We start from the raw sequence: 22,215 nt of genomic DNA, 5'->3' as shown, positions 1-22,215 counted from the left end.
AGAACTCCCTTTGGAGTTCAATTATGCTTGTCACAGCCTTGATCTTGGCTCCACTCCTAATGTCTCCTGGCTCCACCCCCAAAGTTCCCAGATATTTCTTAAATTGGACTTGGCAACCCTACATGCAATTGTTTTAAATTGTTTTTATGTTTTATGTTTTTATTGTTGTTTATTGTATTGGTCACACTAATGTGTTTGTGTCGACCCTTGGTTTGTGAGTCACCCTGAGCCTGCCTTTGGTGGGAAGGGCGGGATATAAATTAAATTAAAAATAATAAATAAATTAGAGGAAGTTTTTACCTGTTATTAGCAATTCCACAGGGTCACTGAGTTCCGATACTCTAAAAGGTTCTGATTTAGGCTGGTAACTGCAGCTGTAATTTCCGTGGTGGTCCACGCTTGCATTGTTGAGTAAGAGCTTGCCGATCCTACCCTCAGTCTGCATGGGTTCATCAGTCAATGGGTCTGAAAGCTTTTGGAGGTAGAAGTTCTTAGCTGTATCTTGGCTAAGGCAATCAATAGTAACATTTCTTCCCACAGTAACCCCATCCATGGGGCTCAGAGAGATGCTGGGTCTTGGAAGCTTAGGGTCTTTGTACAGAAAGAGATAGGATGGTGACAGAACCTTCTCCAGGGTCTAAGCTTGCATAAATGTTGTGCTTTCTTCAACCACAGAAAAGGAAGAGGAGAGGCTAACACTGCTTGCTTCTCACAAGTGTGTGCTTAAGTCTAACCAAGCTCTTTATGCACGTAAAAATGATTCCAACAACTAAGATGGCAGAGGATTCTTGAGAAGGAAATGGGAGGTCTTTACCTTTCTCAGTCTGTTTCCTCTATGAGAACACAACGCCCTGTTTGTGCAAGGTCTTATATAATGCAGATGCACTATGATGAGAAGCTTTGCTCTTGGATGTATTGCTTTACTGCTGCAACATCATGGCATAATTTGAGGTTTGTGCTGGAGTTCCATAACATGATCCTGTTTCTTTTTATACTGCAAACCAGTGACTATAGTGACCTTATACAGATCAAATCAGTGACTATAGTGACCCTGAACAAGCCCTTGGGATGTTCTTCCAAGATGTTGAGTGGAGGAGTCTAATCAGGACTTTTTATGTAACAGGAGCTCCTTTGCATATTAGGCCACACACCCCTGAAGCAGCCAATTCTCCTGGAGTTTACAGTAGGCCCTGTACTAAGAGCCCTGTAAGATCCAGGAGGATTGGCTACAAAAAAAGTCCTGAATCTAATATTCTTGCTTATAAAGAAAGCACCGTCTTGCATCTCCTGGATACCACAGGGTTTGTTGACTATGTCTGTGTTGTCCATACATTCCTTTTTCTGTGTCTAAAATGGTTTGTCTGTGTTACTAATCCCATAAGGCTGCCAGATGACATAAGGATTGAGCAGGTACGTTGATGGCACATCCAGGGAGAATGGCATAGATGCTCCGAAGCCTTTAAAGACCACAATCTGGGCCAGCTAGCATGAGCTCCCTGTCAATGATCCCCAGCCCCTATACAAGGGTACTGAAAAACCAAACTTAGGAGACATTTCCTCAGTTTCCTATGAGAAATAAGGAAAAAAAGGAAAGGTCCCCTGTGCAAGCACCAATCATTTCCGACTCTGGGGTGACATTGCTTTCACAACATTTTCACAGCAGACTTTTTACGGGGTGGTTTGCCATTGCCTTCCCCAGTCATCTACACTTTTCTCCCAGCAAGCTGGGTACTCATTTTACTGACCTCGGAAGGATGGAAGGCTGTGTCAACCTGGAGCCAGCTACCTAAACCAGCTTCTGCTGGAATCAAATGCAGGTCGTGAGCAGAGGGCTCTGACTGCAGTACTGCAGCTTTACCACTCTGCGCCATGAAGCTCAAGCTAGATAATTAACAATGGTGATGATACCAAGACACTTACCTACTATCAAGAGCTCCATGGGATTACTGGGCTCTGAGATGAAAAATCCTGATGGGGCACTGTAACTGCACTGGTAGCTCTTTCCATCATCCCAATTAATATTATAAACATAGAGAAAAGCAAAATCCTTATATGGTTCCATTGTTTTTTCATCTTCCCCTGTATGAAGATAGAACCTCTTACTTGGACCTTGGACCATGCATAAAATGGTGATGATGCTTCCTAGGGCCACTACCCTGCTTGGGGAAAGGTAGATACTGGGCCTAGGAAGAACAGGATCTGTGAACAGAAAGAAGAAAGCATTTATTGCATATACTCACAAATGTCATTTTGGAAAGAAGGAGATTCAACATGCCTGGACACCGGAGGGGGTGCTATATTTCCTTTTGCACTAAAATCAGGGTGTGTATACATGTGATGCCTCCCTTTGTCTATGCCAGAAGCTTCTCTCTGACTCCTTATCTTTCGGTGCTTTTGTTCTCTCTCTCCTTGTGGTCATGCCGGGAAGGAAGATGTCTCAGCAAATCTCTAGTGCAAGGAAGCCTGGGGCTTGTAACAGGGGATCATATCATTTAGGTTAGGCTTCTATGTCTTCTTTACTACAAATGGCATATGAAAGCTTCAATATTGATTACAATAGACAGAGATTGGTTGTCTTAATTTTCCTAGGTTGGGGGAAGTGGCATGGCATGAGGTTGACATGGGCCTCTTACCTCTTATCAGCAGCTCCACAGGTTCACTGGGTTGTGACTTGGATTGACTCTTTAAGTCCTTATAAGAACAGGTGTAATTCCCTCCATGCTCTCTGTTTGCATTAGCAATTGGGAAATCCGTGTTTCCTATACCGTTTTTAGAGCTTATTTCCTGCCCATCTTTCTCTAGATAGAAATATTGAAGTGAAAACAAAAGACCTTCACAGATGATGGTGACATTGTCTCCCAGTGAGACTGCCCAATGAGGCTTGATAGAAATCTTGGGAGCCTGATGATTCTTCCTGGATGAACAGGAAAAGAAGAAAAAGAAAAGATTGGTTGGAAGGAATGAAAGCAACTTTAAGAGATATTCCCTTGCAGGGCTGTTTTCACCAATAAAACCAAGATAATTCTTCTATGAACACCCTGGAAACAAAATGTGAACAGTTAAACTATATAGCTCCCTCAGTATTTCTTTATTCCATAAGCCTCTTTCACAAATAAAATCCCTTGTATTTTTTTAAATATTGCTTTGTTTACATGATGTTTCAAAATATCATTTTAAAACTCGGTCCCAAAGCCTTTTCTATTGAGTTGAACCCTGTTTACAGGTGCATAAGTGCTTGGGTTTCCCATGTCTAATTCCCTCAGCCAGAATTCTCCCAGTTAGAATAAACCAGAATTCTCCCTTTTTAATCTAATGGCTCTTGCTTATGCCATATATGATATATTTTCCAGGTGAGAATGGGCTATAATCTTACCATCAAAGAGGTGTTAGAATTTGCATGTCCTGCTGTGACCATATATCATATTTCTGAAGACTGTACCATTCCATGAAAACTGTTATTGAGGCAGAAGTCCAGCGCTTGAAAAGGGCACCTATTTTGTGTTGTAACGATCATTGGGCAAGTGACCTCAGCATTGTTTGGGAGTTTACTTTAGTCCTCCAGAGTCCATCATTTTGAAGCAAGTTTTGGAGAGTGTCTTTTCTCCCCTATCTGTCTGGTTTTTCTGGGACTCTGATAGACTTTGTCATTGAGTGGCATTTGCACCTGAGCTGGACTTTTTTTGTAGCAGGAATCCTTTGCATATTAGGCCACACACACCCTGATATAGTCAATCCTCCAAGAGCTTACAGGACTCTTCGTACAGGGCCTACTGTAAGCTCCAGGAGGATTGGCTCCAATGTACAGCAGGGGTGTGTGGCCTAATATGCAAAGGAGTCCCTGCTACAAAAAAAAAAGCACTGCACCTGAATAATATGGAATTAATTGCTTTTTTGTATCTGTATTTTTGTATTTGTGCCATATCGATTTGTATTTTTGGTATATATATATTGTGCAGTTCTATATATTAATAACATTAACAATAATATTATTTTTCATAGTATATATCATATTTTCCTGTGTTTTTGTCCATTGTCATGCCTTAAACAGCTTTCTGTTTGTTTTATTGTTTGCAAATTCTGTTATCCTAGACTTATTACATTGTTTATTGGTGGACTCTGCTGTCTGAATAGTTTTATTATTATTACTATTGTGGTCTAAAGGACATTACAAACACAAAATTACCTCATACTCCTGAAATGGTACTTTTGGAAAATTGGACAACTCTTCAAAGATGATTCAAAGAAAGATCTTATATCTGTCCTATTATCTATAGCCAAAACTCTGATTGCAACAAAATGATTAGATTAAAACTCCACCCATGATTCAGCAATGGTTAATAAAAATATGGGATGACTTCATTCTTTCAAAAATGGCTTATGCATGCTCCAATTTATCCCCTAAAAATTACGGCAGGGGGGGGGAGGTTGTGGCAGTGTGGTACTCAGTACTTGAATATTTAATATAATGCAGTATAATTAAAAAAAATCTTTGTATTAGATATGAATTTTTTTAGTTAAAGTTGGTTTTGTTTACAGGCGACAGTTCCTCTTAAGTAATAATTATTAAGTATTATCTGAACTGTATGTAAAAGTATTTACTAATGATTGTTCATTATTATTACATATGGCACAAATACAAAAATACAATCATAGCATTGGAAAAAGTGCAGAAAAGGGCAACTAGAATGAATAAGGGTTGGAACACTTTCCCTATGAAGAAAGGTTAAAATGCTTGGGGCTCTTTAGCTTGGAGAAACGTCAACTGCGGGGTGACATGATAGAGGTTTACAAAATTATGCATGGGATAGAGAAGGTAGAGAAAGAAGTAATTTTCTCCCTTTCTCACATTACAAGAACTTGTGGGCATTCAATGAAATTACTGAGCAGTTGGGTTAGAACTGATTAAAAAGAAGTACTTCTTCACCCAAAGGATGATTAACATGTGGAATTCACTGCCACAGGAGGTGGTGGCAGCTACAAGCATAGACAGCTTCAAGAGGGGAATGGATAAGCAGAAGTCCATCAGTGGCCATTAGCCACAGCTTATTGTTGAAACCAGTGGTGGGATTCAAATAAATTAACAACAGGTTCTATGTCCTAATGACCATTTTAACTATATCAAAAGATATACCGAAAGGTAGTTTAATAATTCACGCATTAAATACTGCAATAAGAACAGTGAAAGAGGTAAAGACAACTAGATTATGTTTAAAGAAAGATTTATTGAAGATATTTCCATATTGGGAGTTCTGGCCTCACATTTAAAGGGATGGCACACCTTTTCAATGCCTTCCTTTCAAAGGAAATAATGAAGGATAAGGGCACCTTCTTTTGGGGCTTATAGAATTGGACCCCCTGGTCCTTTTTGAAACTGGGAGGGTATTTTGGGGAGAGGCACTACCGTCCTCCACTGCGAAGACTGCCCATTTATACTCACTCTCTGCTTCCTATTACTCAGCCAGTTTTTGATCCACAAGAGGACCTGTCCTTTTACTCCATGACTCTCAAGCTTTCTAAGGAGCCTTTGATGAGGAACTTTATCAAAAGCTTTCTGGAAGTCAAGGTAAACAACATCTATTGGGTCCCCTTTGTCCACCCCCTCAAAGAACTGTAACAGGTTAGTGAGGCAAGATCTTCCCTTACAGAACCCATCCTGAGTCTTCCTCAATAACCCGTGTTCATCAATGTGCCTGCTCATTCTGTCCTTGATAATGGTTTCTAACAACTTTCCCGGTATTGAAGTCAGACTGACTGGCCTGTAATTTCCCGGAAATCCTCTGGAACCCTTTTTAAAGATGGGGGTGACATTTGCTACCTTCCAGTTTTCAGGAACGGAGGCAGATTTCAATGAAAGATTACATATTTTTGTCAGAAGATCAACAAGTTCAACTTTGAGTTCTTTCAGAACTCTCGGATGTATGCCATCCGGACCTGGTGACTTATTAGTTTTTAATTTGTCTATCAGTTGTAGAACCTCCTCTCTTGTCACCTCAATCTGACTCAGGTCTTTCAACACTCCTTCCAAAATTAGTGGTTCTGGAGCGGGCAAACACTTCTCGTCTTCCACAGTGAAGGCAAAAAATGCATTCAACTTCTCAGCCATTTCCCTACCCCTGATGTAGCCCATCTTTGTATTCAGGTACTCATGATGTTATACATGGTTTACTAGCCTTCCCCTTTAAATCCGCACAACCTTGTGCAGTAGGTGGGGCTGACAGACACAGCACCATCCTTAGGAGATCTAACTCAGACTCTCACGCAGGTCTATGCAACTGGGCTGCAGAGGGAAATGGCTTTAGGATTGCACTGATAGTGACTGATTGAAATCAGCTTGTGAGTTTTGCAGGAATCTGACCTTCAGTCTTCCCAGTCCAGAATTCTGATTGCAACAAATCTTAGCTTCTTCTTCTGGCCAATTAAATAAAACACGATTGCTCCTAACTTTGAACAATTTGAACAATTGTTTTGAACAATTTTGAGGAAGAGAAGAAGAAGAAGAAAAAGAAGACCATAGATTTATACCCCACTCTTCTCTCTGAATCAGTCTCAGAGTGGCTTACAATTTCCATTATCTTCTTCCCCCACAACTGACTCCCTGTGAGGTAGGTGGAGCTGAGAGAGCTCTTCCAGAAGCTGCTCTTTCAAAGACAACCTCTGCAAGAACTATAGCTGATCCAAGGCCATTCCAGCAACTGCAAGTGGAGGAGTGGGGAATAAAACCCAGTTCTTCCAGACAAGAGTCCGCACACTTCACCACCACAACAAACTGGCTCTTGATAGAAAGGATAAACAGGATAGAAACCTGGTAAACTAGTCACTAACTGCTGTTAATACACCTATGTCCTTAGTAATGTTTGATTTTTTCCCTCTTCAGTGTTGGATCCAACCATTTTCTCGCCATAAATACCAACAACTGTCCATAACAATATAATTCCCACGGTCCTGGGTGGGACGTGCCAAAAAAGTACCTTCAGGTTCAGGTATATTGGACTGGGAATATATTGGTAATTCCAATATTCCTGAATTCCAGATACCTGTATGGTAATTGGATTTGGAGGGTTCCCCCCCCCCCCCCATTTCCAGTTTTTTCAGGACCATTATTCTGAATGGGGAATGGCTGGGGAAATGGAACAGTTGTTTTGAAAGATTTCCAGGTGGCCGGGGGAGTTGTTTTTAGAAGAAGAAGAAGATGATATTGGATTTATATCCCGCCCTCCACTCAGAAGAGTCTCAGAGGGGCTCACAATCTCCTTTCCCTTCCTCCCCCACAAAAAACACCCTGCGAGGTGGGTGGGGCTGGAGAGGGCTCTCCCAGCAGCTGCCCTTTCAAGGACAACCTCTGCCAGAGCTATGGCTGACCGAAGACCATTTCAGCAGGTGCAAGTGGAGGAGTGGGGAATCAAACCCGGTTCTCCCAGATAAGAGTCCGCACACTTAACCACTACACCAAACTGGTTTTAGAGGCACAACCACCACAATCGCAGGGAAGCTGCTGGTGCCTGTCCTTTCAATCAGTGGCTCCCAACCTTTTTGGCACCAGGGACCAGTTTTGTAGCAGACAATTTTTCCACGGACTGTGGGGGGTGGTGCAGGGGTTCTTGCTGCCCCAGGCCACCCTGCTCCCATGTCCCTGCCCCCATGGGGGTCTTTAAATACGGGGGAGACTGGGGCTGCTTCTGGCCACCTCCCCTGGAAGGGGAGGCAGCCTCAGAGCGAGGCCACACTGCCTCTTTCGTCCACCACCATCTTTGGAGTGAGGCTGTGTGGGTGGGCAAAAGGGGTGGTGGAGCAAGCCTGCTCTCCTCTATGCCTGGGAAGCAGGGCTTGGAGGAGAACACACGCCGCTGATCCATCCCACCGCTCTCAGCTTCCCAGATCTGTGACCCAGGAAGCCAAGAGTGCTGTCCCTGTGCAGCCTGGATGCTAACACACCACGGACCGGGACCGGTCCATGGCCTGGGGGTTGGGGACCCCTGCTTTAAATAACCCCCAAGTTTCAAGTCGATTGGACCAAGGAGTGAGTCCAATTTTATGGGCCTCTGAACATTATTTCCAGTGGAAGGGGGGACAGAAAACCCTGCAAGCTTCCAGGGCAAACCCCCCCCCCCCCCATGTCTGCAAGTAGGAATCACTGACAGACAGCGAGTTCAGCAGAACTTCTACAGAACTCAGTAATCCCAGAGGAACCACAAGCCAATGTGTCAAGCCAGAGAACCAAAATCAAACCAGAGAATCTTGCAGTGGAACCTGAAGCGGGGTGGGGGTGGGAGGTTCAAGCCTGTTACAACCAGTGTACAGACTGCTATGGAAGTGTCAAACTCATTTTGTTATGAGGGCCGAATCTGACATAAAGGAGACCTTGTCTGGCTGGGCCATGTGTGTTCCTATTTAAAGATTAGGTAGCAAAGATACAAACTTTATAAAGGACACAAACACAAATATATTTCCTAAAAAACTTAAAACATGCTAAAAGCATTAGCACTTGTTGGTCTTAAAGGTGCTTTCTTTGTATTTCTCCCACGGGATCCAGGGAACTGGGCAAAGGAAGCTCTGGCTCTTTCCTTCCTTCCCCAGGGGACTGGGGGGGAGCCTCAGCAAATAGAAGGAAGAGAGGCTTCCCTCAGTATCTCTGCTGTGCAATTGAGGGAGCCTGGCAAAGCAAGCTATTCCTCCTCCTTCCTCCCCAAGGGAGGAGCCTCAGCCAATGGAGAAAATAGAAGTTTTGCTCTGCAGTTCCTGTGCAATTAAGGGAGCCTTGCAAAGCAAGCTGTTATACAGAAAGGAGAAAGAAGGAAGCAGATGACAGTCAGTTGCTCAGGGGCCTGATAGGAGCCCTCCGAGGGCCTGATTCGGCCCCCAGGTCAGATGTTTGACACCCCGGCTTTGCAGAACGAAGTGTCACTCTGGCAATGTGAGCTTAAAAGGCTGGCCTCCCTAAAAAAGCAGTGTGCCAACCAAAGCTGGTTATACAAGCTTGAGCAAACACGGGTGGAGGACTCACATGTCCAGGCAGAGGGTTTTTTTTACCATCACCTGAAAGCTACTACAGTTGGGGCACCCAAACGCATGCCACAGAACCCATCTGAACAGATCAACCGTTGGCTGGGGAAAAGCCCGGCTATCAAGCCTTGTTTTGCATACATGGCAACACGCTCCAATATTTATCTCTCTGCAAAAAGAAAAATCTGTCACCTAATTTGACTGCCATTTGCAAAAAAACCAAACAAGCCTGACGCCCCCACAAGCGTTTGCAGCCCACAGACCTTCGCCTACTCATCCTTCCAGGAATGAAAGTGGGCGGGGCTTCCTGACTCCGCGAGCGCGCACGAGCGAGTGAGTGGAGCCCTTCTTTGGCGAGGGGCATGCCGGGTCTGGTAGTCTTTCAAGCCTCCTGCCTGCTGCGCTGCCGAGCGCAAGGACTACGAGTCCCAGAAGGCGCGCAGTGGTTAGCTTGAGCTGCTTTTTCCTCGGCGCCTGGGTTTTAATCACACGTGGGAGTGGTGAAGCTGGAAGGGGCTGGAGGGAGTGAGACGCAATTCCTGGCAGGGCGCGCGTCTAACTTGTTCGCTTGGGCTTTTTTGCAGTCTGGTGGGGAAAAGAAACTGTTGAGTTTTAGGCACTTAGAGGGGAAAGTCCCCGTTGATCCGAGGGTGCCCGACCAACAAACGGTTCTATAGAACCGATAGCGCATTAGGTAACGGTTCCATAGAACTGGTGCGAACCTGCTGAATCCCACCACTGGTTGAAACTCTCTGTCTGGGGCAGTGATGCTCTGTATTCTTGTGCTTGGGGAGGGACACAGTGGAAGGGCTTCTAGCCCCACTGGTGGATCTCTTGATGACACTTGGGTTTTTTTGGTCACTGTGTGACACAGAGTGTTGGACTGGATAGGCCATGGACCTGATCCAACATGGCTTCTCTTATATTCTTATGTTCATTACTGGTTTTGTACATTTAGTGAATGAATAGATGGAAAACTACAAAAAATATTAATTAAAAAGAAAAATTGTAGTCCACCTTGGGTCTTAAGAACATAAGAGAAGCCATGTTGGATCAGGCCAATGGCCCATCCAGTCCAACACTCTGTGTCACAGTGTCCAAAAAGCCCAGGTGACATCAGGAATCCATCAGTGGGGCCAGGACACTAGAAGTCCTCCCACTGTTGCCCCTCCCAAACACCAAGAATTCAGAGCATCACTTGCCCCAGACAGAGAGGCCTTAGCAAGAAAGGTGGTCTATAAATGAAATAAAAAAGACAATCAGGGAGGTCTATAGCTGCAAATATATCCAAGACAAATTTGATAATAACCTCTTCATGATTTAACACCTGCATTAATTAAATTATACCAGTTCTGGTCCATGTCAACTAGATGTAGGATTTGCCTGGGAAGACTTTTCCAGTTTCTGCCTTTACATGACCAGGGTTGCTGACCTCTAGGTCAGAGCTGGAGAGTCCCTGGCATTACAACTGATCTCCAGAAGACAGAGCTCAATCCTCCTGGAGAGAATAGCTTCTTCAAAGAGTGAACTCTATGGCGTTTACTCTGCTGAGATCCCGCCCCCCCTTCCCAAACCCCAACCTCCCCAGGCTCCATCCCCAAATCTCCAGGAATTCCGCAACCCAGAGCTGGCAACCCTACTCTCCCCCTCCCCCAGTGAATGAATAAATAGATTGCAGCACCCCCATGAGGCAGTCAGCCTTCTGAAATCTGCTGGGAAAACACCCACCCATTAGCCTGCCTGACCACTCACAATCATAAATATCACGGCTATTTTTGTAGCAGGAACTCCTTTACACATGGGTTGCCAATCCCCAGGTGGGGGCAGGATCTCCCGGTTTGGAGGCCCTCCCCCCGCTTTAGGGTCATCAGAAAGCTGCCGGGGGCGGGGGAGGGAAATGTCTGCTGGGAACTCTACTATTCCCTATGGAGACTTATCCCCATAGGAAATAATGGAGAATTGATCCGTGGGTATCTGGGGTTCAAGGGGGTTTGTTTTTTGAGTTAAAGGCACTGAATTTTCAGCATAGCATCCAGTGCCTCTCCACAAAATACCTGTCAAGTTTCAAAAAGATTGGACCAGAGGGTCCAATTCTATGAGCCCCAAAAGAAGGTGCCCCTATCCTTCATTATTTTCAGCGGAGGGAAGGCATTTAAAAGGTGCACGGTCCCTTTAAATGCGATGGCCAGAACTCCCTTTGGAGTTCAATTATGCTTGTAATATCCTGGCTCCACCCCCAAAGTCTCCTGGCTCTACCCCCGAAGTCCCCAGATATTTCTTGAATTGGACTTGGAAGTCCTACACAAACCTGTAATAAGAGCTCTGTAAGCTCTTGGAGGATTGGCTACATCAGGGTGGGGGTGGCCTAATATGCAAAGGAGTTCCTGCTACAAAAAAAGCCCTGGGTCACAGAACCTATAGCCAGGAAGGGCACTAATTGTTCAGTCTTTGGGTTGAATTATATGATTCCAGTAAGATACGAGTAAAACATAGATTGAAGGCACCACAAGGGGCACTGTTTACATTGATTCTCCTGCTAGGTGGCCAGATCTCTGCTTAGCATCATGATCTGTGTGTGGTGGGGGTGGAACCCTGCATCATACCATGGCCTGTCAAATGAACGTGGCCCATGGCAGAGCAGCCAGTCTACTGACTTCATTGTTATATTCACAGATGCTAAATATTGGATAACCCAATTCCCTGTGCATGAAAGAGGGATGTGCTCATAGTCCATTTGAGAGAATGAAAACTCTCTCCCAGGTATGGAAAACCACCATATTGTAAAAGCTCCAAGACATTTAAAACTCACATATGTCAAAATTGCTGGAGTAACATTCTTACTGTATCCTTACCTTTGAACATCTTTTCCTGACAAGATAGAAAGCATGCTGGAAAGAAGAAGGAGCCATTACTCCACAGGCTATGTGTCCATGAGATTCCTATCAGGCTTCAATTTCCATTTTTCTACCCTCACATTGCTCATACAGACAGAGAAGGCTGAATCTGAGACTTATCTGACTGCAGTCACACACACTAAATAATGCACTTTCAATCCACTTGCCAACTGGATTTTGCCAGTGCACAGTAAAATCCACTCGGAAAGTGCATTGGAAGTGGATTGAAAGTGCATTATTTATTGCGTGCCTTAATCACACACCCCTCCCGAGATTCATACTAAATATGAGGAGGTAGCACCATTTCCCTCATCACATAGGATTGCCAGCCTCCAAGTGGAGCCTGGAGATCTCTCACTTTTTACAACTGATCTCCAGCTTGCAGAGATCAGCTCCCCTGGAGAAAATGGCTGCTTTGAAGGGTGGACTCCATGGCATTGTACCATGCTGAGGCCCCTCCCCTCCCCAAACCCTGCTGTAGGGTTCCCATTACCCTGCCCCTGGTGGGGTTTCCCCCAATTTCAGGGCTTCCAACCCACCAGTAAGGAGATGGCCAATGGGGGGAGCCCTGCCCTCCAAGAGCTCCATTGTCACATGTGGGTCCAGCATGATGATGTCACCCGGAAGTGACATTGTCACACTGCACACACTATGCACACATGAAAAAAGTCCCCTGCTGGCAGCCAGGTAAGACCTGGCAACCCTACCCTGCCATCTTCCAGATCCACCCCCAAAGTCTCCAGGTATTTTCTAACACAGACCTGGAAACCCTACTAGGTAACCACAAGTATGTCCTCATGTATCTTCCAATATTTTCTAAGCCAGACTGGACTGAATTTTTAGTCAAGGTTGAGCAAAAGGATTTCAGACCCCTCTCATACACACTTGCACTGATTAAGGACCTTCTCTACAATTCCTAGTTCTGGGCACTCCTTGGCCTTTGTAATTCTCACCAAAAGAAGAAGATGAAGAGAGCAGGGATCATGATGGAGCAATCTGGTGGTTCCCAAGAGCCAGTTCCACGGCCACTAATGGTCCACAGCTCTTCTTACTGTAATGTTCTTTGCAAGGCCTCAGACTGCATCTGAAATTTAAAGAAACTGACAGTGGAATCATCTGCTACCTCAGCCAGTTTCTTTGACTCTTGCATGGTGTTTTAATCTGCAGAAGAGATCTGTGGTTGAACATCAGGCCATAAAAAAAGAAACTAGCCATGTACTATGATTAAGCAGAAAAATCATAAAGTTAATACATAATTTACAATTGCCAGTTCCAGGTTGGGAACTGCAGGTTGGGCATGGGTTTAGGGATGCAGTCTGGGGAGGGCAAGATTTAGAGAGAGGATGGGCCTCAGTGAGGTATAATGCCATGGACCTGGGGTGGCCAAACTTGCTTAACATAAGAGCCACATAGAACAAACATCAGATATTTGAGAACTGCAAGACATGAACAAATATTACACACATGTTTTTATTGAAACTCTGAATACTTTCTTTGCATAGAAGTGTATGTATGCACTTTACAACACCACCATGCTAGAAGGAGACTTTTAAAAAAACAAAAGCTGGGAATAACAGTCCCCATAAAACCAGCATAGGGAAAGCTTAGGGAATTATTTTTGGCAACAATTTTATTTATTTATTTCATTTATATTCCATCCTCCCCTAGCAGGCTCAGGGGAGCACTTCATTATTCCCTATGTGGAACAATTGGCAAAACATTGTATTAAGAACAAAATACAATAAAATCATTAAAACAATTTGACAGTTCAAAGCAATTTAAAATTTAAAATTTTAATTTCCAACACAGTCACTTGGATCCAATGTTAGTAAATACAGCTCCTGCAAGAGCTATGAAGTTAAGGGGAATCCCTGTACTGCCTTCTTTAATTGCGTCCCTCCTTCCAGTGGCTCTCTCAGTCCTTGCAAGCCTGCCTATTTCCCCCTCCTTCCCTGCTACACACAACAGATATAGTTGCCTGCCTATGGGTCAATGCTCAGAGGCTGACTGAGGTTCCAGTGATAAACACACTTACTTTAGAGTAAGCCTACATTAAATTCCTCTTTGACATCCACGAGTCACACAATATGTGTGCAAGAGCTGCATGTGGCTCCTGAGCCACAGTTTGGCCATCCCTGCCATAGACCTGACTAGGCTTGCCAATCCCCAGGTTCCAGCGGGGGTTCTTCTGCTTTTCCAGGCCCTTCCCACCCCCAGTCAGCTGTCCAGTGGGGGGAAGCCTCGTCCCCAGAGGACCATGTGCCTTTCCACCTCCGGAGGCTTCAGTCTCCAATTGAAAGGCTTCCTTTGGGATGGTGTGTCTGTGTTACTTTGAAGAAGTTGGCAGCAACTCATGAGTAGAGAGGCCAATCCCTCGCTTCAGAGTCGCCAGAAATGGGGTGGGGCGGGGGGAGGGAAATGTCTGCTGAGCACTTCATTATTCCCTATGTGGAGATCGATTCTCATAGGGTATAATGGGGAATTGATCTGGAGGTTTCGGTGGCTCTGGGGGAGCTGTTTTTTGAGGTAGAGGCACCAAATTTTCAGTATAGTATCTAGTGCGTCTCCCCAAAGTACCCCCAAGTTTCAAAATGATTGGACCAGGGGGTCCAATTCTATGAGCCCCAAAAGAAGGTGCCCCTATCCTTCATTATTTCCTATGGAAAGAAGACATTTTAAAAGGTGTGCTGTTCCTTTAAATGTGATGGCCAGAACTCCCTTGGAGTTCAATTATGCTTGTCACACCCTTGTTCCTGGCTCTGTCCCCAATGTCTCCTGGATCCACCCCCAAAGTCTCCTGGCTCCACCCCCCAAAGTCCCCAGATACTTCTTGAATTGGACTTGGCAACCGTAGGCTCCATGCTGGTGGAATGAGTTGCCAGAAGAGGTCAGGGCCCTGCAAGAGCTCATACAGTTCCACAGGGCCTGTAAGACGGCACTCTTCCACCAGGCATTTGTAAACTAGACTGCTGGCCACTACAGTCCCAGGTAACTTATGAATCATCCCTTGAAATCCTCTGTACAGCAGCTGCAGAGAAGACAACTTAAGATCGACTTACAGAGAATTGAAAACTAAGATTATAGCACTGAAATATTTTATTTATTTTATGTTTTTATATTATTCTATGGTCTATAGTTTTAATGTATTACTGTGTTTACTCATGCTTATGCATGTCTATGTGAGCCACCCTGAGCCCTCCTAGGCGAGGAGGGCAGGATACAAATGGGATAAAATAAGTAAATAACTTGGATTGTTAACCCCTCTGGCATTCTTTTATTACCACATAAGGGATCAAAAGTCATAACTACTTCTCCCAGGGGAGTTTCTGCTGAGACTTTAGAAGACCCCCCACCCCCGATTAAAAATCCACAGCAATCTCTCACTTCATTCACACTGAGGGATTTTGGGGGGGAAATGTTGTGTAGTGTTGATGTTTACTAAGTGTCACCTGAGACTTTCTCCACAAAGAAGAGGCAGGAGGGTCCCCAGACTTCCTGAAGGATACCCCATTAAATGGTCAAAATAAAATACATGTAGCAATATCTCATTCAGATAGCTAACAAACATACAACCATGCAAACAGAGATAAGCCAGAAAGAAAAAACAGAAAATGCTTTTAATAAAGCTCTGACCGAGATCCATGTCAGCCCCTAAGTTAGGAAAGAGTTAACCACACACTTATCCCTGGAGAAGGCAGTCCCAATAATACAATTCTAACAGAGACCTCTAGCCAATCTTACAGCTAAGCAAAGCAAAGCAATATTATTGTACAGAAGCTTATCTGGAGGCACTTTCACTTTCTACACAGAAATCCTAATTTTTTTAAAAATATATCTTCTTACCAACCAAGAGCTGTGAGAGAAAACAAGCAAAAGACAATGCAAACAACACCCTCATATCTCCTGGATCACATCCACGGAGTCACCAAACTGTTGTGGGATTTTTATTTGTAGCCACAGCAACACAAAACCAAAACCTGCAGTTACCAAAACAACCTGCAGTTATCAGAAGGCTAATACATACTCACTAATAAGTTTTAAGATAAACTTTATTAGACTCCAAGCTTAGAAAAGCAAAACAGTTTAATAAACTCCAAGTTTGTCCTTTAGACACAAGGCTTAAAATATATGGAAAGAAAAAACAAAACAGTTAGATAAACTGAGTACATTTCAGTTTCTCCTTTAGATAGAAGGCTTAAAATATATGGATAGAAAAGCAAAACAGAAAACAGTTACACAATTAGAATTCAGTCAAGCATAAAGCATAGTTCTACAATAAAGCAGAAAGCAGTATGAAAAATATAAGTCCCAACAGGGACTATTCCCTATTAGTCTACATTTTCCCATTAAAAATGGAAATGCTCTATATTCTAGTAGATGCTATGCTCTATATTCTAAGTTTGAGCATTCACTCTATGTTTGAGCATTTACACTATGTTTGAGGCCGCAAACATAGTGTAATTAACAAGGATTGTTAATTTCTGGGCTAGATTGGCACAGAGGTCCCCTGCCTCTCATGCAGTCCTCACCTTCTGCTCAAAAGTGCAGGACTTTTAAAGGACTTATCACTTATCTCTATTTTTATCTAATGTTATGAATTCCAGAAAACTGCAGCTGCATTTTAATATAAACAATAATAATTGCCAATTCAAACGCTGCCTTTCAGTTCACTTTTACTTTTAACCTACTTATAGAAATGGCTAGGTCTCTTGCTTCCTGCCATAATATATAAAGACTGTACCATATAGGGAGATTTCTGTCCTCAAAAGACTCTCAATTTTACCCTGGTTTTTTTTTTCTATTCTGCTGACCTGTTAGCAATATGAATGCATGACAGTGCTGAATAGCTTAGAACTGAAGAGCTCTTACTACCCATTTCATAAGGGTATGGCTCCTTTCAGAAAGAGTTCTTGTAGCCAATTTCATAAAGAGTATGGTTAAGAGGGCCAACCCAAAATAAATTCTGCAACAAGCAAAAGAAACCCATTGAATGCCTGCAAGCCAAAAGGCAGGGCAACAGAGTCTTCACCAGACTCTCTCTTCCTTTGCACAGATGCAGTTGGGAGATAACAGCCATCAAGCCAAAGGGAAGGGCTGAGAGAGTTGAATTTTGAAGCAGAATGGTTCTCCTGACAGGATTTTACCTTAGAATCACTGGAAATCTAAGGGCGATAACTTATCTGCTGTGAGTGAAGAGATAAACAAGAAGAGCTGGTTCTCTCTGAAGCACTGGGGAGGGCGTATTTAAACACCCCATAACTTTCTGAAGAAAGTTGAAGTCTATCCAGAAAACTTTTAGCTTTTTGGTTGAAATCTACTGTGGTCTGAACATTACAGTTTGCTATCAGGACTGAATCTATATATTTTTTGAGTGGGGGCAAGAGTAAAAAATGCACCCCCACTCAAAAAATGGTATGGGGGGGGGCAACACGAGCATTAGAGTGCTGCCTCCATCCTGGAGGGGAAGAACCCCAGGGCTGCTTTCACGCCTCTCCACCTTCTTCCATTTACAGGAGCAGCAGAAAAATAAAAGGATCTTTCTATGCAAGGTGTGAGTGACGCAGAAAAATTAAACTAAAATGCAAGCATAAAAATAGCTTTTTATCTTCTCCCTTTGAGAGAGGCAAAACAATCTGTAAAAGTACATAAATCATAAATATATATTTTTCTCTAACACAAACATCCACACACATAGACATGGTCATGAAAGCTCAACCCCACTAAGCTCATGTTCTACACACTGATGAAGGCAATGGGGAGAGCAGCCATCTTTGTAAGTACACCTCCCTACATGTACTTTGTTGTTGTTCAGTCACACAGTCGAGTCCGACTCTTTGCGACCCCATGGACCAAGTCACGCCAGGCCCTCCTGTCTTCCACTATCCACCAAAGTCTGCTCAAATTTGTGTTAGTTACATCAGTAATGCTGTCCAGCCATCTCATCTTTTGCTGTCCCCTTCTTCTTTTGTCTTCTGTCTTTCCCCGCATCAGGATCTTCTCCAGCGAGTGCTCCCTTCTCATTTGGTGGCCAAAGTATTTGAGCTTCAGCTTCAGCATCTATTGCAAGTCAAATATTCCAGATACATTTTTTTCTTACAGGACCAGAACCAAGATAAGGAACATAGAACCAACTCAGCAGCTGGGGGGGGGGGGGGCATTGCATGCAAGTACCTGAATGGGAGGGGTGTGTATCGTTTTAATGGGTACATTGCCTACCAACATCACCACTGTGGAACTTGAAGACAAAAAGAAGAGTTGGTTTTTATACTCTGCTTTTCTCTACCTTAGTCTCAAAGCAGCTTGCCTTCTTTTCTTCTCCCCACAACAAGCATCTTGTGAGGTAGGTGGAGTTGAGAGAGTTTGGAGAGAACTGTGACTGGCCCAAGGTCACCCAGCAGGCTTCATGTGGAGGAGTGGAGTATCAAACCTGGTTCTCCAGATTAAAGTCAGCTGCTCTTAACCACTACACCATGCTGGCTAAGAGCACTTAGATGGCATCAGCTCACCAGCCCAAACTTGTGCTATTGATCTCCCTTGGTCCTCTATGGGCAAAATCAGGCAGTGCCATCCCTTTATAAAGTTGTCAGAAATTCACACACAACTGATGCCATTGAATGAAAGCAATAACTCACAGAACAGCTATCTCTCTGTTGCCAATGGAGGTCAACAAATGCGTTCCTGTCATAGTTTCTCATCTCATCTACCATGAGGATGGGAAATACGCACACTAGGATTAAAGTTGGCTTCCTTGTTCCTATGAGCACAGAGAAGAGCTCCGACTTTACTGTTCTTCCCGTCATTCCATATTTACAGGTGATGTGAAAGCAAAATAGTGGAAGGGATACGTCTCCTGTAATTATGGAATGATAGGAAGACAGTAAAGTGCTGGAATTCTTCCTTGTGCTCATAGGATCAAGGAAGCCAACTTTAATCATAGTATGTATTCCCCATTCTCATGGTAAATGAGATGAGAAACTATGACAGGGACACATTTATTGACCTCGGAAGCTGTCTCGGAAGCTGTCTCAGAGACACCCACTCTACTGTAGGGTGCCTCAGGGGGCAGTTCTCTCCCCGATATTGTTTAATATCTTTATGCACCCCCTTGCCCAGATTGCACGGAGGTATGGGCTTGGCTGTCATCAGTACGCTGATGATACCCAGCTCTATCTATTGATGGAAGGCCGGACTGGCGATGTCCCTATAAATTTGGACCGAGCGCTACAAGCCGTGGCTGGCTGGCTCAGGCTGAGTGGGCTGAAGTTGAATCCAATGAAGACTGAGGTCCTTTGCGTGGGCCAGGACGGACCAGGAGGAGAGATCATTCTGCCGGCTTTTGACGGTGTGCCACTGATACCAGTGCGCAGGGTCAAGAGCTTGGGAGTGCTACTGGAATCCTCGCTATCAATGGAGGCCCAGATAGCCGCCACTGCTAGATCCGCCTTCTTCCATCTCAAGAGGGCGAGGCAGTTGGCTCCCTTCTTGGAACGCGACGACCTAGCAACTGTGATCCACGCAACGGTCACCTCAAGACTAGACTACTGCAATGCCCCCTACATGGGGCTGCCCTTGTGTCGAACACGGAGACTTCAGGTAGTGCAGAATGCGGCGGCCAGGCTGTTGGTGGGACTACCTAGATGGGAACACGTACTGCCTGGGCTGCGGGATCTGCATTGGCTGCCGGTGGTCTACCGTGTTCGCTATAAGGTGCTGGTTATTACCTTTAAAGCCCTATATGGCCGAGGACCTGCCTACCTTAGGGACCGCCTCTCCCCATATGTTCCCCGGAGAGCACTGAGATCTAGCTCCCAAAACCTCTTACAAATCCCTGGGCCAAGAGAGGCTAGACTGAAGACAACCAGGGAGCAAGCCTTTTCAGCAATGGCCCCTTGATGGTGGAACCAACTTCCAGAGATGGTGCGAGCCCTGCGGGACTTGAATCAGTTCCGCAGGGCTTGCAAAACCTTTCTCTTTCAGCTCGCATTTAAGTCAGGACCAGACCAAATTGACTAAATTGTTTGTAGCCTTAACCATCTTATGCATAACTGTAACTGACAGTAATGATTGTATGACAGTATGTATAATTGTGATTGATAGTAGTTATAGAACCTGTTTTATCTATTTTAATTAATTTATGTAATTGAACTGTATTTTAAATCATTGTTTATTTTGTATTTTATCTAAATCATGGCACGCCATGTCTGTGAGCCGCCCTGAGCCCGCCTTTGGCGGGGGAGGGCGGGATATAAGAATAAAACTTACCTTACCCTACCTCCATTGGCAACAGAGAGTCAGTAGGGAAGGGTTTGAGTGTAGTAGTTTCAGAGGAGGGTTTGGGAGATTCAGGTTCAAATCTATGATTCTAGCGGTTAAATGGAGTTGAAAGCCACTTGGGGTTCCCAATGGGGAGAAAGGCAGTGTGTAAATGAAGTAAATTTTTTAAAAAGTGTCAATTTCTAGGGAAAGCCAGTCCTCACCAATCTGCAGACAGTTCTTAGCTAGCAAAATGCCCCTCATAACTAGCACAGAATCATAGAGCTGGAAGGGATCTTCAGGGTCATCTAAGCCAACCCCCTACACAATGCAGGGAATTCACAACTACCTCCCCCCTACACCCCCAGACTCCCGTTCCATGCCCAGAAGATGACAAAAAAAAAACCCCTCCAGGATCCCTGACCAAACTGGCCTGGAGGAAATTGCTTCCTGACCCCGAAGTGGCTATCGGCATTTCCCTGAGCATGGAAGAAAGGGCCACTGTGTGGAAACAGCAGATCCCTTGGAAATCTCTTGGAACTGATAGTAAAGTCAGTTCTTCTCAGCATGACCCTGCAATATCCCTTTATCATTCATTTTTTCACACACAACTGATGCCATTGAATGAAAGCAATAACTCACAAAACAGCTGTCAAGTATTAATCCAATCTCAGCTATAATCAACCAGTTACTTGTGCATCTTGACTCTAACAAGCCCTTCCTGGCAACTAACCACCCCCACCCTCTCTCTTCTGATATGTAAAGGCTGAAGAAATTGTGTTTCACTGTATCTGAAGAAGTGTGCTTGCACAAGAAAGCTTGTTCCTAGATTAAAAATGTGTTGGTTTAAAGGTGCCACTGGACTCAAACTTCGTTCTGTTGCTCCAGACTACACACCTGAATACATTGTGTTGGCAAGGTAATTAAGACAGCAAAGGTGCACAACCTGATTAAAGACTAGATAAAGGTTTATTTAGGAATTAACATACTTGATAGGAGAGAGACAGAGAAAGGTTCCTAACTACATCTCTAGCTGAGAGAGGGGAACTGACTGGTATTTCAAGAACGAGGGGGGAACTGTCCTAAGAGCAGCAATGTAGAGACAGACAAGGAATTACACTTAAAAGGAGGAGAAGGTGCTGACCTCACTATCCTATCTAATTGCCATCTTGCTGCCCCCTGCAGAGTCTTCTCCTCTTCTTTGTATACCAGGCATTGCCTTTTCCAACACATACAGGCACACTGGGACGGAGGGGTGTGCAGTTGAAAGAGGGGGGACTGGCAACAGGAACACGTTTTGGCTTTGTGCTTTTGTTTTTTACACTCCTCGATGAAGAACTTAATTGCTTATAATACATTGTAATCTCTGCTTTGAAAGAAATGATGTTTCCTGCCACTATCACCACCCCCCCAGACACACACACACAAACACACCATTATTTTGCAGTGCTGCTCCTGCATTGTGTTTTAAAACAAAGAAGGCCAGATGTAAAATACCATTTTTGGAGAAGCATATTCTACTGCAAAGCAAATATACACCTAATATGCTCCCCACCCCAAATATTTTGGGCAATAGGAATTCAATGATGCTGTGTCTCAAGGACTTCAGGAATGATATTTGGACTCAAGTTGATCAGAAGCAAGCTTTACACACCTATTGTGCCAAAAGGAACAGAAAAGAGCATTTAGACCATTGCAACAAGTCAGGCTCCTGGCCCTAACTCTGGCCCAAATGACGCGAAGTGGGTGGAAGCACTAGCAAGGCCCAGCTCCCATTTTCACTCATGGTGTGTGTTGTTTGGTTGGAATCCCAGTGAAATATATGACTCAGTTTCATGTCTCCATGAAGACAGATTCAGGTGGGTAGCCATGTTGATCTGAAACAGCAGAACAAAATCCCAGTTTAGTTTGAATCCCAGTGAAAATAATGAGTAGCCGTCTGCTGAGTCAAATATTTCACCTGGTTACCTCAGTGCTGTCCTCACAGGTAGGGTAATTTTTTAATGGATTCAGGCAAAGATTCTTCTGTCCTGCTGTCTGAGGTCTTTTAGCCAAGGTGCCATAGATA

At 44.2% G+C, this 22,215-nt stretch overlaps 1 protein-coding gene across 1 annotated transcript in view; it reads right to left on the bottom strand.

The window, feature by feature from the left end:
- The window catches only part of LOC132583326 (immunoglobulin superfamily member 1-like), a 33,067-nt gene extending 20,117 nt beyond the window's left edge, over positions 1-12,950 (bottom strand). Inside the window, exons 1-5 of the mRNA XM_060254988.1 lie at positions 12,848-12,950; positions 11,853-11,888; positions 2,634-2,914; positions 1,921-2,199; positions 301-591 (exon numbers count right to left, since the gene is read on the bottom strand). Coding sequence (XP_060110971.1) covers positions 301-591; positions 1,921-2,199; positions 2,634-2,914; positions 11,853-11,888; positions 12,848-12,879 — 919 coding nt within the window. The 5' untranslated portion in view covers positions 12,880-12,950. The remainder of the gene's footprint in view (positions 1-300; positions 592-1,920; positions 2,200-2,633; positions 2,915-11,852; positions 11,889-12,847) is intronic.
- Positions 12,951-22,215: the final 9,265 nt, after the last annotated feature.

The sequence above is a fragment of the Heteronotia binoei genome, chromosome 15 (assembly GCF_032191835.1).
Source record: "Heteronotia binoei isolate CCM8104 ecotype False Entrance Well chromosome 15, APGP_CSIRO_Hbin_v1, whole genome shotgun sequence".
NCBI lineage: Eukaryota > Metazoa > Chordata > Lepidosauria > Squamata > Gekkonidae > Heteronotia > Heteronotia binoei.
The sequence above is the reverse complement of the archived record's forward strand: the minus strand, read 5'-3'. Positions and strand labels throughout refer to the sequence as shown.